We start from the raw sequence: 21138 nt of genomic DNA, 5'->3' as shown, positions 1-21138 counted from the left end.
TACATGTGAAATGCACCCGGGCAGCCTGGCTCCTGAGTCGACACTGTCACTTTCCCACCATGCTGCCGCCAGAGAGAAAGCACATGCATGAGGCGATGAAGACAAAGTACACAGCGCCCGAGACAGACCTTAACCAAGGGTAGATTCTAACCAGCAGAGGAGGGTGGATGCGCCAGGTGGCAGAAACGGTGTGAATGAAGGCAGGACTGCTGCTGCTGCTGCTGCTGCTAAGTCGCTTCAGTCGTGTCCGACTCTGTGTGACCCCAGAGACGGCAGCCCACCAGGCTTCCCCGTCCCCGGGATTCTCCAGGCAAGAACACTGGGGTGGGTTGCCATTTCCTTTTCCAATGCATGAAAGTGAAGTCGCTCAGTCGTGTCCAACTCTTTGCGACCCCATGGACTGGAGCCTACCAGGCTCCTCCGTCCATGGGATTTTCCAAGCAAGAGTACTGGAGTGGGGTGCCATCTCCTTCTCTGGAAGTCAGGACAATATGAGGCAAATTCAGGAAACATGACAGTCTGATTTGTCTAGGGAGGCACTGTCCAGTAGAAATATGTTAGTCACGAGTGTCATTTTAATTTTTAATACCCACATTTTAAAAGGTTTAAAAAGGTGAAATAAAGTTTCAGTTCAGTTTAGTTGCTCAGTTGTGTCCAACTCTTTGCGACCCCATGAACTGCAGCATGCCAGGCCTTCCTGTCCATCACCAACCGCCAGAGTCTACCCAAACCCATGTCCATTGAGTTGGTGATGCCATCCAGCCATCTCATCCTCTGTCGTCCCCTTCTCCTCCTGCCCTCAATCTTTCCCAGCATCAAGGTCTTTTCAAATGAGTCAGCTCTTTGAATCAGGTGGCCAAAGTATTGGAGTTTCAGCTTCAACATCAGTCCTTCCAATGAACACCCAGGATTGATCTCCTTTAGGATGGACTGGTTGGATCTCCTTGCTGTCCAAAGAACTCTCAAGAGTCTTCTCCAACACCACAGTTCAAAAGCATCAATTCTTTGGCGCTCAGCTTTCTTTATAGTCCAACACTCACATCCATACATGACTACTGGAAAAACCATAGCCTTGACTAGATGGACCTTTGTTGGCAAAGTAATGTCTCTGCTTTTTAATATGCTGTCTAGGTTGGTAAAATATTTTATTTAATCCAAATGTACAAAATCATTTTTGTTGGAAGGCAAAATTGAATATTGAATTTTGAATATTCAATTGAATATTGAAATTTTGAATATTCAATGTTGAATTTTTGTTGGAAGGCAAAATTATTATGTTAAATAATGTCTTCTAAACTTGAGATTGAAAAACAAAACAGGCATCTTCATGAAGTGCAACTATGAAGCTTATTGAGGGTAATTTATATGCAGGTGGGATTAAGTGGACAACGTGCACAGTTGTACTCCATACTGCAGGGTGTGGAAAAGGGTATACGGGGGCTTTACAGGGACCAGAGCTGAAAATAGAACCTGACTGCCATGGAGAAGCAGGTCCACACCAGATGGGAACCAGGGGTTTTTCCTTCCGCTTGGGGGTTTCGTGACCATTAATCATCTGCATCAGCAGGAGGCGTTCTTCCAGTTTTCATTTTGGATGAAGACAAGGGGAAAAGGTGATAGGAAACTCATCCAATTTGGGTGCATTCCTTCTGAGTGCACTAAAGGTCAGCCATGCAGAAAGGAGACGGGTAAGACTGTGGGCCTCAGAGAGAGCTGAGAAAAACAGAGTCAGTGTGGTTCAGCCACATACATCTCAACATCGATCGATATAAAAATTATTAATGAGATGCTTTATTTTGTTTTGCCAAGTCTTTGACATCTGGTGTGTATTTGAAACTTACAGTGTATCTCTGTTTGGCCTGGATGTATTTCAAGTGCTCAATACCCGTATGTGGCTGGCGGCTGCATTTTTGGACAGTGCCAGTTTAGTGTATTGGTTATATGAGGGGAAGTGTGGGTGATAGGACTGGCAAATGAAGTTTAAGCTTTTGTTTCAGGGGCCTCGAATGCAAGGCTGAGACATTTGTAGAAAAGTAGACAGGTCAAGAGGAGGGACAGAAGAATCTGAGTAGTAGAGTGACGTGATGGGAGTTATCAGGAAAGGCCCTACTGGGCAGAGGAAGCTTAGGATGGTGTGAAGAGAAACCAATATGTGGACTATGGAGCAGTCAAGGTGAAGAATGGCCAAGGAGAATGACAGTGGGGAGAGAATAAAGGGGCTGTGAAGCTGGATTCTGTCTTCATGGTCTGAAGGTAGAATCCAGCCGACACTAGGAATTCAATGGTGAAGAGAGGAAACACTCATACAAAACACCTGGTGAATTCTCAAAATACAGAGCAGAAAAAGAGAAACTATTTTTAATGTAGCCATTAGTGCTGAGGAGGACAGGGGAGAGGAAGAAAGAGCACCCTGGTAGGCTCTAAAAGCTTCATGGGAAAACAGGAACTTAGGGGACTTCCCTGCTGGCTCAGATGGTAAAGAATCTGCCTGCAGTGCAGGAGACCTGGGTTCGATCCCTGGGTTGGGACAATCCCCTGGAGAAGAGAATGGCTATCCACTCCAGTATTCTTGCCTAGAGAATTCCATGGACAGAGGCGTCTAATGGGCTACAGTCCACGGGGTCGCCAAGAGTCGGACATGACTGAGTGACTCACACTTTGAAGTTAAAGACTGTGAGCACACCCTCAAGAAGCTGGTGGCTCTCACAGAAGCAAGGTTTTTGCAGAAGAACCAGAGGACTGTGTAGTAGGGCGTTATCAACACACCCCTAAGGAACAGGACTGTTGCAATTTGACTAACGTAGGACATAGCACTGGACCAGGAACAGAGTAACCTATGTTCTAGTCCAGATCTGCTGCTGAACTGCCTTGCGGTTTCAGGGAAGTCATTTCACTTTTCCTCACTTAAGATTCTTCATCTAAAGTGAGGGGTTGGACCAAACCACTTGCAAGCAATCCTTTTTATTCTGATTCACTGACTCTAATGCAGGAAGTGCTTAAAAGTGTATTCCCAAATTCTCTGATGTAAAACGTTAACATATTGGATGTCCATCTACACTGACTTCATATTTCAGTTAACATTGACATCTCGGTTTCCTCCAGGTAAAAGCTAAAGACAAGAGGCCAATAAAAGAAGACATACTCAGTAATGAAGTTACCAAATAGATTAATGCATTTGAAAGCATAAAGGTTTAAAATCATTTGTGAAGGGAAAAGCCATTTTTACTTCATTCCAAGATGAAAGCAAGTTTATTATAATGACTGAAAAGAACGCAGGAATTCTCAAGTCTCTGTTCAATGTAGAACAAGGTCTTATGTAATAAATATAAAAACATTAACATTCTTTTAAAGTTGAACAATTCAGTGTTTAATGCTCCCATTTCTGAGCTCATCTGCAAACATATCTTTGACCATCCCGGGTTTATGTCTTTTTCTCTTCCTCTGATTTTTCAGTGTTTTAAAATTCAGGGTGTGTAGCTATGCAAGATGGCTGGATGTTTGTAGCTTTCTTAAATTGGTAATACAGATGGCTTTTCTAAATGATTAGAGGGAAATGAATGAAAACATTTCATTTCTGCCATTCTGAGCAGAAGAGGTAAAGGCTCCAGCAAGGTGAACAAGACCCCGTCCAGGCTTTGAGGACTCCAGATTAGCATGGGATTTCTTCCCGGGCTCTTGTCTTCCTCTGGTCCTGCTCAGCCTGTGGGCTTCAGCAGGTGGTCCTACCCTGGAAAGCATCTGTGCACTCCAAGCTCCTAAAATGAGGGGGGAAGTGGGGGAACCTACAGTTGTAACTGGTTTGAGGCAATACCTATCTTTAAAAGGAGAGTGTGTCAGTTAAACCATATTTTTCATTCACCTAGGGAGTTTGCTATTTAAAGGAACCTTTCATCAGATCTTCCTGTAGAACAAAGAACTCTTTAATAACACAAATGTCTCCCAATGGACAGGTTTTTATAAGCAAGGATTTCTAAATCTTGGGCTTCTTTAAAGGGGAACAAAGAAACTCCTGATTCTGAAACTCTCCTGCTAACATTATGTTGAATGTTCATTAACAAACCAGTGAGCTGGACAAACTGGCTTCTTCCAAGGTCATCTGTATTATTAAACTCAGAAGAAAAAAAAAATAAGAGGGGCCCAAGCCCCACCCTTGATCCCTCAAAGAGACATTAGGAACAATTAAGGAGGACCTGATAATCTTCTTCAAGGGGACTAGGTTCATCTGAATGCTATTTGTTATCTGTTGTTGGGCTCTGACAGAAGGTGAGCTGGTGCCTTGACAACTGGGGCTGGCTAGGAAGGGCATTGAGTCGGGGCCCAGGTGAAAGAGTTGATGTAAAGGAGGTCTGAAAGCAGGATGGCTCTCATGAGCAGTTCCACATTAGGCAAGACAAACGGGCTGGACCTTTAGTCTATGCATCCAGGCTTCCCCGATGGCTCAGCAGGTAAAGATTCTGCCTACAAATGCAGGAGATGCCAGTTTGATCCCTGGGTCAGGAAGACCCCCTGGAGGAGGAAATGGCACCCACTCCAGTATTCTTGCCTGAAAAATCCCATGGACAGAGAGGCCTGCCAGGCTACACAGTCCATGGGGTTGCAAAGAGTCAGGCACAACTAAGTGTAGGCATGACCAGTCACTGGATACCCAGGAAAGAAGGCCTACTATTGAGTGAAGTGGCAATCTAAGGCTGACAGGAATTCCAGGAGGGCAACTCAGCCGAGAACTTCAGTTGCCGACTCTCCCAATATCTGGGGGAATGGGTGCTGTGCTCAGCCACTCAGTCATGTCCGACTCTTTTGCAACCCCATGGACTGAAGTCCGCCAGGCTCCTCTGTCCATGGGATTTTCCAGGCAAGAATACAGGAGTGGATCACCATTTCCTTCTCCAAGGGGTCTTCCTGACCCAGGGATAGAACGCATGTCTCCACGTCTCCTGCATTGCAGGTGGATTCTTTATTGCTTCCCAAAGAGGGCCTCAGTCCTAAAAGAAGACTGTGGCAGCCTACCACAGCATCCACTAGAGGAATTGACCCAGCTGCACCGGGTGGCCCCAGCACAGGGTCAGCATCTACGCCATGGGACCCAGTTTGCAAGTGAGAAGCCAGCAGTGAGAGGTATTATATTGATCCTAATCAGATAGCAGAGGATGAGATGGCTGGATGGCACCACCAACTCAATGGACATGAGTTTGAGCAAGCTCTGGGAGTTGGTGATGGACAGGGAAGCCTGGCATGCTGCAGTCCATGGGGTTGCAGAGTCAGACACAACTGATGACTGAACTGAGCTGAACCAGATAGTACCTAGGAACCTATCCAGGTCAGCAGTGTCTTCTGAGAGGCAGAAATACAGGGCTCAAGATCTGGTGATTGGCAGAAAGGAAGGTCAGAGGCTTTCCTTCTTGATGGACTTTGGGGAGACCAGGCAGGGTACAGGATAAGAAATCAAGGCCAAAATAAGTACCAGTGCAGGGGGAGCATAGTTTCAGGTACTAAGGCACACCATAGGCAACCATCCTGATGTATGTTCATATGTTTTCTAATGTCTGGTGTGCATGTATTTTAATTCTGCAAGTAGTATTGTGCATATATGTCATTAATTTCTTAGGCATTTCTCTTTTTTATTTTTTAATTTAAATTTATTTATTTTAATTAGAGGCTAATTACTTTACAATATTGTACTGGTTTTGCCATGCATCAACATGAAGGCATTTCTCTTAACACCATGATTCTAAGATCCACACACACTGCTCCGTGTACCTTTACACATTTGCTCCTACCTGCCGACCCATTAGGTAAGTGTGCCCATTTCACCATTCCCTCAAGAAAATCTTTGTGCAGGTTTCCTTAAGTATCAGTGTAAGAACTTCTCTGGGATGTATACAGGAGTAGAACTGCAGGGTTATTGGGACAATTGTCCACATTGCTAAGAGCTTCTGGCTTCATGGGTAGAATCACAGAAGCATCAAACAGGAAAAGGATCACCTCCAAAGGGAGTACATTGAGATGGTTATTAACAAATCATGGGCGACATGAACAAACATTTAAATACAGGAGACAGACACATGAATGCTTCGGAGCTGCTGCCCTTGGAAAATGAATCAGGAAGGAATACATGACGTCACTAAAATAAAAATGTTTCAGTGGAGGAAACAGTTCGGGATTCATAGGCCCACCTTCCCCATATCACTTCATGCCAATACTTCTGTTGTGAAAAGCTTGGTGCACCTGTCTCACCCCATCTCTCCCTCTATCCTCTGACCCCGGGCCTCTTTTCTGGGGCCAGCCACATCCATAAAGCTACCTGCTGTTCACTCGGTGTCTCTTTTATGGACGGCACTCTGTTTTCACTCTCATCACTAGCCTTTCCTGCTCTGCAGCATCAACATCAACTCTACAAAATTTCATCTTGCACCAGGGCTGTTGCACAGTCACTGGGAGCAGCCAGTGATGATCTACAGCTTCTCGCACTTCTGTCCAACCCTTGCTCCTTACCCCTCATCCCTCCATCAATCAAACACTCAGGTGTCCTCCCTGGGTCAGCTCTGAGCCAAACTGCTCTCCTGGGAGCCACACGTGCTCCCTTTTGGAGGAGAAGGCTGCCTGCTAAGAGGCTTCAGCTTCTGAGCTGCATTTGCATGAATAAACAGCTCTGAAGGGTTCAGTTGAAGCTTTTATGTAAACAGTCTCCAAAATATGTTCTGCACTGCATTATCCCCAGCAATAAAGATTCTGGAATCAGAATTTGGCTGTCAGTTTTATTGATGTTGCATGGGGTACAGTAGAATACAGCTTTCTCTTCTGGAAATTTATTGACTTGGCAGTGCAGAGAGCAATAAAACTGTGTTTTTAATCAGTAAGCCAAGCAGACATGATTCCAGAAGAAATATAGGAAGCAAACATGCCATCATAAGATTTCTCCCTGTCCTGTCCCTGTTCTTCTCAGATGTTCTGTCAAATAAGTTTGGGTACTGAAGGATATGCTTGGTGGGACTGTCTTAAGGAATAAAATTAGAGGACCAAGTTTGGATTACTTGTTCTAGGTTGTAACACCTCTAAGAGATTGTTGAGTGAAAGTGTTTTTCTGCAATGAAATTTCTTTGCATTAGCTCCTAGAGAGGAATTACTGGTAAGCTGCTTTGCAGGAGGAATAGCAAGAGTGTAACATGCTTCTTCTCAAGAGAAGCGAGGGCCCAGTGCCTGTCCTTTCAGTGTGCTCAATGAGAAAGAGTGAGTGACCTGGCATACATCCGAAGGAAATGAAATCACTACTCTTGGAGACATCTGCATCCCATATTCATGGCAGCATTATTCATAATAGCCAAGATATAGGAACAACCTAAAGTTATTTGACAGATGAATGGACAGAGAAAATATGGTGTGTGTATATATATATACCTTGTGTGTGTATATATATACACAACAGAATATTTTTCAGACATAACAAGAAGGAAGTTTGCCATTTGCAGCAACATGGATGAAACTGGAAAGCATTATGCTAAGTGAAATAAGCTAGAGAAAGGCAAATGCTACATGGTATTATTTCTCTCTGAAATCTAGGGGGAAAAAAACAATTTCATAGAAACAGAGAATAGAAATGGTGGTCACCAGTGACCACAGGCAAGGGAAAATGAAGATACAAATCAAAGGGTACAAACGTTCAGTTATAAGAAGAATAGGTTCTGAGAATCTAATGTACAGCAAGGCGGCTATAGTTAAGAATAGGTGGCTATTCAAAAGAGACACAGATGTAAAGAACAGTCTTTTGGACTCTGTGGGAGAAGGCGAGGGTGAAATGATTTGAGAAAATAACATTGAAACATGTATATTATCATATGTGAAACAGATCGCCAGTCCAGGTTCGATGCATGAGACAGGGTGCTCAGGGCTGGTACACTGGGATGACCCTGAGGGATGGGATAGGGAGGGAGGTGGGAGAGGGGTTCAGGATGGGGAAAACATGGACACCCGTGGTGGATTCATGTCAATGTATGGCAAAAACCACCACAATATTATAAAGTAATTAGCTTCCAATTAAATTAATAAAAAAAAGAATAGGTGGCTATTGTGTATTTGAAAAGTTGCTGAGCTGAATACTCTTACCACACACACACACTCACACATACATGTTAACTGAGATGTGACCGATGTGTTGAGGTGACAGGATGTGTTCATTATCTTGATATTGGTAATCATTCTACAATGTATGTATATATCTAATTTGCATATATCTAATTATCATGTTGTACCCTTTAAATATATACAATTATATTTGTCAATTATCCCTCAATAAAGTTGGGAAAAAAGAGAGAGTGCGTGGGTTAGGAGCCATATACTTCAGCCCATATTGCACAGTGGAAAGAACATTTGGACTCTGTCAGCTTGGTTGTATCACCTGGTCCAGGTTACTGAATTTCTTCTGATCAAGTTTCTTCTGCTATTGAAGGGAAATACCTGCCTCACACCATTGTTAAGTGGATAAAATAAGGTTAGAAGTGGGTGTGCATAGTTTACACAGCACGTTACAAGCCCCAGGAGCAAGTCCTTTCTGGAACTGTAAGACATCTCACTGATTCTTACCTGCTCGTCATGGAGGAGGTGCGCTCTCCCAGCAGGTAAGCCAGGCTCTGCTGCATACACAGAAAAGCAAGGCAGCGTCTCCACTTCTGTTCTCCATACTCTCAATACTCACTTCCCTCCTGAAATGCCTGGTCCACTCCCCACCTCTCTTCCAGTCCCTGGGCCAAATCCTTCAATCAGTGTAGATGCTTGATAAATACCGGTTAACCTTCATCTCTGCCTTGCAGATGCTTTCTCCTGAGTTATCTTAACTAAGGTTCCTTTATCACTCGTACGTTGTCCTATTCTGGTTTTGCTCTCACTGAGTGGTCACTCTTTTCTCAACTTTTTGTAATGCGTAACTTTGATCTCAATTCAAGAACACTCAGATTGTTCTTCTGGATATAAGAGCCTGAAGGAGTCTCTTTAGGTGTTTCCCTCAAATGGCATGAGATTAAAGGGCATTAAATCAAAATGGCATTTGATTAACCATAGGAGCAAAGTGGTCTGGTTGAGATAGTATTAAAATAGGCTGCCTGGGGAAGATGGTATAGAGCGAAATCAGAGCATGCTGTTAGTGAATCTTCCCTTCTCCTACCTGCCTGATTTTCAATTGTATTTTCACCATCCATTTCTCCACTCTACCCAAGACAGCTTCTTTTCTATCCTCCCAACAAGCCTATATGTCCACTCTAAAACTATGTGTTAACTGCTTACTTGGTACCAAGCCCGATTCTTTATACAGGTTATCTTGATTAATTTTCACAATGACCCTGTGAAATAGGAATTATTATTTCAATTTTATAGACAAAGGACCTGAAGTAGAGGATCTAAATAGTATGCTTAGGGTCCTGTAGCCAGGTAGTAGAAGAGTGGAGATTTGACCCTGGGTGCATCTGATCCCAAGGTTCGCTATCTTAACCACGAAATTACACACTTTTTGATAAAGACCAAGAATTAGTCATGGCACATTTCTTTATTGATAGAAGTTAGAATTTTCGACCTGAATCTAGCTATTGGGAACTCTGCGGTCACACACATACACACACATTTCATTCATGAACTTAAAAGGCACCGAATCTTAAATCTTAAATTCTTGGCTTTCCTTTTTTCTTTTCTAGATCACTCACCTATCTTCCTATCAAAGTAATCCCCTCTCAAGCTTTCAGAGGACTTAATGAGGTCATAAAAATGTAAGTAAGATATTGCATATCAAAAGACATTCATAATTGAAATAAAATTTTTTCTCAGAGAACACATAGTTGAAAAGTGGTAATTTTTCTAGGAGAGAAACTGTGTTTAGGAAACCCTAGTATTTTTATCTTTAAAATACAAATAATATCCAGGGACCTTTGAAGAAAAGGGATGATTTTCAAGAGTCATTAAAATTCAGATAATTAACCTTGTCTCAACAAACTGAATGCATTTTGATAGGTGATGATAAACTACTCCAATAAAAAAAAAAAAAGATTCCAATCATAAAAAACTCCCTCTGCTAGAGCGGCTGTTCCCTCATGTCACATTTTTAGATAACACCCGCATAGAAGAAATTGTGTTGAAAGTTTATTGTGCATCAGAAGATTATCTTTGTATCTAAATAATAAGTGTATGACAAATACAGTATTTGTATCTATATTGATAAAAGGCATTTATCAAAAGTGTAAAGCAGCCTGACAATGCAGTGTGCTCTCAGTGCAATGTGTAACTTCAATCCTATGTTCATGGGTCAGCTTCTAGGACACAAAAGCCCATATATGGAAAGGGAGTCTAGAGTCCAGTATTCCAGCATCCTCCTTAATGTCAGTCTGAGTCACAGGACCTCAGAGGCCATTTAGATGCTTCCAGAGAGCATCTTAACAATTTTCAGGGCTTTGAAAACAGATCTGCATCTCTGAAGATGCTACATCATCAGTCCTGGTTCTGTGGGGAAACTCTGATTGCTCTTTAGGGTATTAGCAAGCAATCAGATCAGATCAGTCGCTCAGTCGTGTCCGACTCTTTGTGACCCCATGAATCGCAGCACGCCAGGCCTCCCTGTCCATCACCAACTCCCGGAGTTCACTGAGACTCACGTCCATAGGAACATTAAAAATAATTGTTAAGAATTAGTGCGTGTTATAGGAAATTCATTGCAGGTTACAGAAATGTCAGTTTGCCTGAGGCTAACCTTTACTCTTCTGCTCTCAAGAATTTTAAATGTTGAGTTTTGAAAATTTTGAATGCATTAAGACCTCCTAGTGAGAAAAGCAGCCACAGTTAAATAAGCAAAACTATTAGGTAGGAATAAGATGAATCAGCCTAGAACTATCCACTACTGTGTTTTCATAAAAGATCTTAACTGCCTTAGACTCAGCCTTCCTGTGGGCTAAAGCTCATCAAGTCTGAAACCTTCAGTGAATGTTAACCTTAGAATTTGAGACTCGTTTCTCAGCTGGCAGCAAATGGTAGCTTATATGGGGATTTTAGGGTAACATTGACATTACCCACATGCTTGGGGGTGATATATGGCAAAGTTGGTTCCTTTACTTTTGTGTTTCTTTTTTAAAAAAATTAATTCATTCACTTATCTACTCATTCATTGATACCCTAAATGCCAGGCTGTATGCAGCCACTAGGGATTCAGGAGTGACTAGGACATAGTCCCTGTCATTAGTTTGCTAACAAAGTGAGGAAAATGGTCAAATACAAACAGACAGTCACAACCCAATAAGGACACTTCGTGCAGGAGTTGACCACTCTGCAGCTGCCTCAGAAGAGGATTTGGGAGAGGGGTAAAGAGTCAAGAAACCAGGAATCCTAACCCAAATTAAAACCTCACTAGAGTGATAGAGTTGGGAACCCAGACATTTTGATCCTGATCCCAAATCTTCTTATAAGCACTATTTGCCTCTCCTCTCAGAATTTTAATGCCCAAAGCTATAAAACAAGGGAATCCAACTAGATTTCCCCAGAGGACATGTCTACTTCCAACAATCTGTAACTCTGAGTCCATAGATAAATAAGCAAAATGATGACATCAACAGGAAATACTGAAACTTGCATTTCAACTGCATCTGGGTTGTAGGTGCCCATTCGGGCTTCTAGAGGGAGGTGTGAGCACGTTATGATGTGAGGACAACTTAAGGCATCCCTATTCTTTTTTCAAAGGACACACCCCCCCACCCATTGTTGGGTCATGCATACAGCTTATTATCATGCAGAGACAATCATTTATTTCATGCTTCTTTTTCTTTTTTTTTTTTCTCTCTCTCTCCCCTAGTGAAATCTCTCAGAGTGATTCCCTGGAAAAGATAGAAGCTAATGCCTTTGACAACCTCCTCAATTTGTCTGAAATGTAAGCATCAGCTAACAGATAGTTTATTGCTGTACACTATTACCCTTGCTGGCTGGAGCCCACTCAGTATTTGTATTCAAGCATCCATAGCTAGGAATCCAAGAGGAAAAGACTGCAGCAATTACTAGGTCTGGGCAGGCACCAATTTCTGTCACTGCAGTGTCCTGCAAGTTGCCATGGTGACAACTGCTTCTCCCTGGGAGCTGTATAAACTCTGAAACATCACAACACAAAGTTGGAAATTAAAATTGACATTGTGGAGTCCTGCCAAGTAGCTCTTACCTTGGAAGGAAGGGTATGGAGTCCTTGAGGTGGTGGAATATTTAGAAAGGAGCTTAGAGTCTTCCCTGGTGGCTCAGAGGATAAAGCGTCTGCCTGCAATTCAGGAGACCCAGGTTCAATCCCTGGGTTGGGAAGATCCCCTGGAGAAGAAAATGGCAACCCACTCTAGTATTCTTGTCTGGAGAATCCCATGGACAGAGGAGCCTGGCCGGCTGTAGTCCACAGGGTTGCAAAGAGTCGGACACGACTGACCGACTTCACTTTCACTTTCACTTAGAGATCATGAATTAGTTCACTGGGGACTATTTGGGCATATTCACTTATTTAGTAAATGGTTCTTAGAAACCTACCATGTAAAAGTGTTTGACATGTGTATGTTGGATTTGTTGTTGTGATGTTTTTGAACTGATTCTTTATAATCTTTCCAAATTATCATTTTCTTCCAATTTACACAAAAAAAGGGGAATGGGAGAAGACTAGCTTGATTCAGTTTTCAGATGTCACACAGCAAGTTAGCGCCAGAGTTAATAAGAGTAGAAATCAGGTCATGTGACTCCTAAATCAGGCTTCTTACTGCTGCATGCTGCTGCTGCTGCTGCTGCTGCTGCTGCGTCACTTCAGTCGTGTCCGACTCTGTGCGACCCAGAGACGGCAGCCCACCAGGCTCTCATCCCTCCTCTGTCCCTGGGATTCTCCAGGCAAGAACACTGGAGTGGGTTGCCATTTCCTTCTCCAATGCATGAAAGTGAAAAGTGAAAGTGAAGTTGCTCAGTCGTGTCCGACTCTTCGCGACCCCATGGACTGCAGCCTTCCAGGCTCCTCCATCCATGGGATTTTCCAGGCAACAGTACTGGAGTGGGGTGCCATTGCCTTCTCCTAGTTTGGCCCAAATCTGAACTTCTACAAGCTGCATCAGCAGGGGACTTTCCAAAGTTAAGAAAGCAGAAAAGATATTAGCAACAAATATATTTTGAGCACTCGTGCTCAGCCTTTATTTCCTCTAGGTTGTGTCATTTAATCCTTGCAGCTGCCCTGCAGAGTGGGGTAATTATCCCTTTTGTTCACAGGAAGGAATGGAGGCTCAGAAGGGTCGGTAACTTGACCAAAGTGGCACCTTCGACAATGCCAGGGCTGGAATTCAACCCCAGCCCATGTCTTCAAAGCTTGGGCATTTTCCACTGTACCACAAGGCCTCCCTGTGAAAGGTCCAATTAGCAATCATATAGAGAGGATAATGAATTAATAAGTATGTGGGTACACATGTCCAACTAAGGGTCAAATGATCCTAGAATCCAGAGGAGGTAAAATTTACATCTCCCCCAAGAGAAAACAGTGTAACCAGGGAAGTAAGACTAATTCACCAAACAGAGGGAAATCAAAAATAACAGGTATTTAAGTGCAAAAGGTATAGTCTGGACTTCGCTGTGAAGTAGAATTTCATGGTGGGAGTGGGGTAGGGGAAGGTCATTTCTGTTACATCATTTCCATTACCAGTCCTACCTGGACCTGGAAATCTGAAAATCTGCAGTTTTAACAGACTTCCCAAGCAACATTGAACCACAGCAGCTTGAGATAAATAAAACTGCTCATGATGTAAAGCAGTTTTATTTAATAGATAAAGATATCTATCTTTATATAGATGTAAAGATAAAGTATCAATTTATAGATAGATAAAGTATCAATTTATTGATACAGAAAGAAAAATAAAGTGCTCTAAGGGAAGGAAGGCCCCGAGGCTAGAATGTCAGCTCCCCACAGCTCTCTTTGCCTTGTTTACAGCTGGATCTCCAGCACCTAGAACCGTGCCTGGTACATGAAGGTATTCAATAAATGTTTGTTCAATGAATGGATGGATGAGTGGTCAGATTCCAAAAGAATCTTAAGAAACAGAAGTTCTTTCCATCCTACCCACCTGATGTCTTATATGGCCCAAGACTGCTTGACTTAGTTGTTGTAAAGTTAATTACAACAAAAAGTCCCTCACCTCTAAAGAATCAAAGGGATGTAAAGGACAGAAATCGGCACCATGATGGGAAACTATACTAAGGTGGAATACACGCTAGACTTGGAGTTGGAAAAGCTGTGTTCACCTCCAAGCTCTGCTACTTCTCAGTTCTGTGATTAGAGACCAGTCATTCAACGTCCTGACTTCATCCACTATTGTCAACACTGGAAGGCTTACTGTGAACCAGACGCACACATTTACATTCAAAACCCACTCTATGAGGAAGTCAGGCTTCAGGTGATGCATCCAAGGTCATACAACAGCCTGTTAAACCAAGCTGACACCGGAGTCCATCCACCTAACCAATACTCTAGATTTTCTCTACAGAACAAGAGTAATTCTCATTTCCTTCCGTGGCTGTTGCCTGGGTTTAAAAAGCCAGAGGCATTTACTGACCTTTTATTGAATCCATAGCAGACAGAATTCAGTAAATGTAGCTGCTTTTCAAAGTCACTGGGGAACTAGGAAGAAGGCAATAATGCCACTGCAGTACTGTGGCTGTGCTTTTCCATTTTGCCAAGCCCTGCCTTGTGCATTATCTCTACCTATTATGTTACTCCCTACCAACCTGTGAGGCAGAGGAAGTGCTATTATTATTCTAATTTTACAGTAGGGAGCACTAGTTCAGGGACGTTAGAAGGCCTGGCATCATCACACAACCAATTATCTATAGAATGGATGTAAAAACCCCCAAATGCAAGCCCCTAGCGTCAGCCCTGGGCTATTCCAAAGGCTGAGTGCCCATCTGAATCACCGGTCAGTGTGACTGCCAGCCACTATGAAGATGACCAGTTTGTCTCCAAGAGCAAACAGCCAATTCATTCATTTCTCTTGAGAGTGAAATTGCCCGTCACCCCCAGTGGGCTGGCCCCATGGTTGGGCAGGACCTAGCTGGCCAGGAGCCCTGGATGTTGGTTGTTACTCGGGGGCAGGAAGGAGAGCAGGGAGAATGGAACGGACTCCCAGCTATAATGCTTACACTTATCTCAGCAAGAGGTTGAAAGCAGAACTTCCTGGCAGTAGCCAACGGGCTCTCATCATCCCGTTTCTATCCCGAGGGTCTCAGGAGCACCCCTCAAGCACAAGAAAGTCACTTGATTTTGTTGATGCCACTTTCAGCCAGCATCCTCTGGTGACCATGGCCTTGTGCAGTCCAAATAAAGCGCGTCTATTAAACTGCTGCCTGTTTTTCCATTTCTCTTTACAGACTGATCCAGAACACTAAAAACCTGGTGCACATTGAGGCTGGAGCATTTACAAATCTCCCTCAGTTAAAATACCTGTGAGGAATTTTCCTTTTTAAGCAATAGGGGTGGGGGATGTGGGCATCTGATGAAAACTTAAACAATTAAAAGGTTGGGAAGAATTTTTAAACCACATACTTAGCATTATTTGCATGTCTGTCTTCAGCTTTCTGATTAAAAGCTAATCAGCACTTCCTATTAACCACTATGCTGGGTGCTTTTGAATACATGTAAGTGGTTCCTGACGTTTTCTTTGTCCCAAACCTCCAAGAAGGATATCACCCCCTTGCAATGATTTTCAAAGTGATGGTGGGCATAGGACAGGGAGGTCAGGACACTTTAAAAAGGGTAAGTCGGACTCTCTAAGGTGAGGTGGTGATATAGACAGGGCACAGGTGAAAGTGGAGAGGCAGTTCTGATTTGACCCCCATCCATGGTTAAAAATTCCTGACCTCATTTCCCTCATGTGTTCATTCATTCACTCAGCGAATTTTAAAGTATTGCCTTGAGTAGGCCTTGTGCCATAGAAACCAAATCTTTATTTTCTATTTCCCATTAAACCTTATTAAGCCTACTAGTTAGCATTGTAAGTTGAGTACCACTGTAGCCTAGCAGATTTATCACCTTGCCAGCAAAACAAGAATCCCTGTAACGTGATACAAATCTATAAACTAGTCACCCTGGATCTTCTCACATATCAAGTAATCATTTATTCACAGAGAAAAAAATGAACATTTAACCCTCTGATATAGATGTCCATTCTCTCCTCTTCCTGATGAATTAAATTTCATAAAATCCCCAGAGGACGCAAAGTCCACCACCTCTAGCAGCCCTGCCCTGGGCCACGAGCGTAGCCCCTTTGGCCGCTCTAACTCTGGATGACAATTCCTAACCCAAGTGTACTGCTTTTCCAGACCTCCAAGGGATCTACAGGACGCATAAGCATCTGTAGTATCAAATACATTGGAAAAACATAAGAAAATCCCCAAACCAAATTTGACCACTGCAGCCCCTTGCTATCTAAGAATCACTACTTTTATTAAATAGCATCTTCACCCCTAAAATACAATATTCCCCCAACCCAGTACACACTGCAGTCCAAGCCCACACTGCCTTCACCAGTCACAGAGAGGACAAGGATTCCATGTGATCTGGGGTAACAGGTAAGGAAGAGAACCAGAGAGAGCCAAAAGAGAAACCTGGATTCCTTTCTTCATCACCAGAGTGCTGGGCAGTTCAGTTCAGCTGTCCACAATCCATGACTGGTGAATTTAAAACTCGGCTGGGAAGATCCAGACGCTGGACTCCTCTCAAGGAGTCCCATTCTTGTGTAATAAAATATCCTTCAATTTAACCTATCAGTGAAGTCTCACTCCTCTTTGAAGGCTAAGTAAAAGGTGGGAGGAAAAGAGGAAGAGCCTTGAGTAGCTCCAAAACCAAAAGAATGTTCCATGATCAGTGAAATACAGGGAAGAACTCCCTGAATTGTAAGGTAGCTAAATAAAGGGAGATCTTTAATAATGAGGATATGATTTCTCACATGAAGATTAATCTTCCTGAAGTGTTTGAGTTAAAACCTGTTCTAAAGTGAGAGATGCTTTCTAGAACCATTAAGAACACAGAATACACTAATTAGCAAAAGGAAATGGAATGCAATACAATAGGAAAAAGGCAGGTTGGAAATACAAATGCAAATAAAAAAGACAGAAGAGTTTGGCCCCATCCCTTAGATCTCTAAAAGGAGCAACTTCCCCCATAGTTTTAATTCTGATCCTCAACAGCCAGAAGTGTTACTGATAGAGCCAAACTCCACATTTTAGTGAAAATAGTTATCTGCGTAGTGTCTTTCTACTGTTTTTATCCTTACTCCTTAGTAACAATCCCCTATACTCACTCTGCCCACATTCCCATCCTGCCCCAAATCACAGAAGCATCTGTAACACAGGCATCCGCAAGCTTCCAGATGTTACGAAGATCTTCTCCTCTGAATTTAATTTCATTCTGTAAGTACCAGGCTGATTGCTATGCATAAGAGTTTCCTATTTGCAGCTGAAATTTAGAAAGTAAATATTTCTCATTTCATTCCTCAAGGGAAATTTGTGATAACTTACACATAACCACCGTACCAAGAAATGCTTTTCAAGGGATGAATAACGAATCCATAACGCTGTAAGTAAATGCGCAAATTCAGGCCCTGCCATGCAGCTCCTACTATTCCCACTTCTAGCTTGAGGTGGGCTCTTTCTTGTCTTTCATCATGTTCCTAGCTCGCTGCTGACATTCTTTCTGACCTAAAATGCCAAGGGTGAGAGGAGTCGTGTGGGATGGCAGCTAGGTCATCTGTTCCTATGACAGCCAACCAACCCATTAAGTTCAAAATTAATCAAATGGGCCCTGAGGATTTACAGTGACCGAATTTCCAGCTGATGAAATTGTTCACTACATCGATGGACTGCTTTGAAGCTAAAAAGAGACAGCCTGGAGAGGAGTGACTGCCCTGGTAACAAGAGAGCACAAAAATTTCAAGTTTCAACTAAGAAGAGGTTGGAAGGATATTCTTCAAGTAGGTAGAGTAGCTGATCAAAGGACCCTGCTCCTTCTCTCTCTCTCTCTCTCTCTCTCTTTCTCTCTCTCTCTCAGTTATTTTTCACCTTGTCCTTGGAACCTGCTTACTTTGTTTCTGAAGGAACACCAACTATGCCCATTCCCTACATCCTTTCATACTTGAAAATAATGTCTTCTCATCTGGCAGTCACTCATCAGAGTACCAGGCACACAAGCCAATCCCTTCCATGATCTTTCCTAAGGCCTCACTACTAAATATATGGTCCATGGACAAGCATCTATAGTGTCTTCTGAGAGCTGGTAAGAAACTCAGATTCTCAGGCTCATCCCAGACCTATGGACTCAGAATCTGCATTTTAATAGATTCAAAGTGATTCACATCACATTAAAGTTCGAGCTAAGATAACCCAACTTATTCTCTTCACTGTACACCTGCCTGACTTCCTTCCCGTTAGATCCCTGCCCTCTTCACATGAACCACCTTCCTTTGCTCCACCATTCAGAGGCAGAATCCTGGACACCATGTCTCATTTATCTCCAAAGCCCGGTGACCCGTGTTCAATTCTGCTCCTACATCCACATCTTCTCACTCATTCTGCTTTGGTTACATTCCATGGCAGGATCATGATAAGACAATCAATGACCTTAAATGTCCTTAAAGAAAGAGAGAGCATGTGTTGATGACCCAGAGATGAGGAGCTAGTTGTGAAACAAGAGAAGAGACCATCTCAGAGGATTGTCTTTTATACAATGGATTCTAGAAATTGGTATCAATGGTGCACTGCATTTGGTTAGTAATTTTACTGTCAGATCAGATCAGATCAGCCGCTCAGTCATGTCCAACTCTTTGTGACCCCATGAATCACAGCACGCCAGGCCTCCCTGTCCATCACCAACTCCCGGAGTTCACTCAGACTCACGTCCATTGAGTCAGTGATGCCATCCAGCCATCTCATCCTCTGTCGTTCCCTTCTCCTCCTGCCCCCAATCCCTCCCAGCATCAGAGTCTTTTCCAATGAGTCAAGTCTTCGCATGAGGTGGCCAAAGTACTGGAGTTTCAGCTTTAGCATCATTCCTTCCAAAGAAATCCCAGGGCTGATCTCCTTTAGAATGGACTGGTTGGATCTCCTTGCAGTCCAAGGGACTCTCAAGAGTCTTCTCCAACACCACAGCTCAAAAGCATCAATTCTTCAGTGCTCAGCTTTCTTCACAGTCCAACTCTCACATCCATACATGACCACTGGAAAAACCATAGCCTTGACTAGACGGTCCTTTGTTGGCAAAGTAATGTCTCTGCTTTTGGGTTTTTTTTTTTTTTTAATTTTATTTTATTTTTAAACTTTACAATATTGTATTGGTTTTGCCAAATATCGAAATGAATCTGCCACTGGTATACATGTGTTCCCCATCCTGAACCCTCCTCCCTCCTCCCTCCCCATACCATCCCTCTGGGTCGTCCCAGTGCACCAGCCTCAAGCATCCAGTATCGTGCATTGAACCTGGACTGGCGACTCGTTTCATACATGATAGTATACATGTTTCAATGCCATTCTCCCAAATCTTCCCACCCTGTCCCTCTCCTGTCTCTGCTTTTGAATATGCTATCTAGGTTGGTCATAACTTTCCTTCCAAGGAGTAAGCATCTTTTAATTTCATGGCTGCAATCACCATCTGCAGTGATTTTGGAGCCCAAAAAAATAAAGTCTGACACTGTTTCCCCTGTTTCCCCATCTATTTCCCATGAAGTGATGGGACTGGATGCCACGATCTTCGTTTTCTGAATGTTGAGCTTTAAGCAAACTTTTTCACTCTCCACTTTCACTTTCAAGAGGCTTTTGAGTTCCTCTTCACTTTCTGCCATAAGGGTGGTGTCATCTGCATATCTGAGGTTATTGATATTTCTCCCGGCAGTCTTGATTCCAGCTTATGTTTCTTCCAGTCCAACGTTTCTCATGATGTACTCTGCATATAAGTTAAGTAAACAGGGTGACAATATACAGCCTTGACATACTCCTTTTCCTATTTGGAACCAGTCTGTTGTTCCATGTCCAGTTCTAACTGTTGCTTCCTGACCTGAATACAGGTTTCTCAAGAGGCAGGTCAGGTGGTCTGGTATTCCCATCTCTTTCAGAATTTTCCACAGTTGATTGTGATCCACACAGTCAAAGGCTTTGGCATAGTCAATAAAGCAGAAATAGATGTTTTTCTGGAACTCTCTTGCTTTTTCGATGATCCAGTGGATGTTGGCAATTTGATCTCTGGTTCCTCTGCCTTTTCTAAAACCAGCTTGAACATCAGGAAGTTCACGGTTCACATATTGCTGAAACCTGGCTTGGAGAATTTTGAGCATTACTTTACTAGCGTGTGAGATGAGTGCAATTGTGCTGTAGTTTGAGCATTCTTTGGCATTGCCTTTCTTTGGGATTGGAATGAAAACTGACCTTTTCCAGTCCTGTGGCCACTGCTGAGTTTTCCAAATTTGCTGGCATATTGAGTGCAGCACTTTCACAGCATCATCTTTCAGGATTTGGAATAGCTCAACTAGAATTCCATCACCTCCACTAGCTTTGTTTGTAGTGATGCTTTCTAAGGCCCACTTGACTTCACATTCCAGGATGTCTGGCTCTAGGTCAGTGATCACACCAACGTGATTATCTTGGTCGTGAAGATCTTTTTTGTACAGTTCTTCTGTGTATTCTTGCCATCTCTTCTTAATATCTTCTGCTTCTGTTAGGTCCATACCATTTCTGTCCTTTATCGAGCCCATCTTTGCATGAAATGTTCCTTTGGTATCTCTGATTTTCTTGAAGAGATCTCTAGTCTTTCCCATTCTGTTGTTTTCCTCTATTTCTTTGCATTGATTGCTGAAGAAGGCTTTCTTATCTCTTCTTGCTATTCTTTGGAACTCTGCATTCAGATGGTTATATCTTTCCTTTTCTCCTTTGCTTTTCGCTTCTCTTCTTTTCACAGCTATTTGTAAGGCCTCCCCAGGCAGCCATTTTGCTTTTACTGTGTATAAGTATAATTCTACACATACAGTTATCATGTTACAAAACTGTGGCCAATACAGCCTGGACTCAAGAGTGTTGCAATCAAAAGAATACAGACCAGCAACCAAAAATAATTTCAAAATAACTCAAATTCTTACTTTG

The 21138-nt window shown here is 42.8% G+C and overlaps 2 protein-coding genes across 7 annotated transcripts in view; one reads left to right on the top strand and one right to left on the bottom strand.

Annotated features, from left to right (window-relative positions):
• Positions 1-21138, bottom strand: part of GTF2A1L (general transcription factor IIA subunit 1 like) — a 168208-nt gene that overhangs the window by 56197 nt on the left and 90873 nt on the right. The window lies entirely within an intron of this gene.
• The window catches only part of LHCGR (luteinizing hormone/choriogonadotropin receptor), a 64204-nt gene that overhangs the window by 11332 nt on the left and 31734 nt on the right, over positions 1-21138 (top strand). For 3 of the 4 annotated variants that reach the window (XM_044925893.2, XM_025261005.3, XM_025261002.3), the window contains exons 2-6: positions 9678-9749; positions 11816-11890; positions 15385-15459; positions 17350-17424; positions 17513-17590. In XM_044925893.2, the coding sequence (XP_044781828.2) occupies positions 9678-9749; positions 11816-11890; positions 15385-15459; positions 17350-17424; positions 17513-17590 (375 nt within the window). Of the gene's footprint in view, positions 1-8443; positions 8613-9677; positions 9750-11815; positions 11891-15384; positions 15460-17349; positions 17425-17512; positions 17591-21138 lie in introns of all 4 variants that reach the window. The other variant, XM_044925894.2, reaches the window with a different exon arrangement.

The sequence above is a fragment of the Bubalus bubalis genome, chromosome 12 (assembly GCF_019923935.1).
Source record: "Bubalus bubalis isolate 160015118507 breed Murrah chromosome 12, NDDB_SH_1, whole genome shotgun sequence".
Classification (NCBI taxonomy): Eukaryota; Metazoa; Chordata; class Mammalia; order Artiodactyla; family Bovidae; genus Bubalus; species Bubalus bubalis.
The sequence above is the reverse complement of the archived record's forward strand: the minus strand, read 5'-3'. Positions and strand labels throughout refer to the sequence as shown.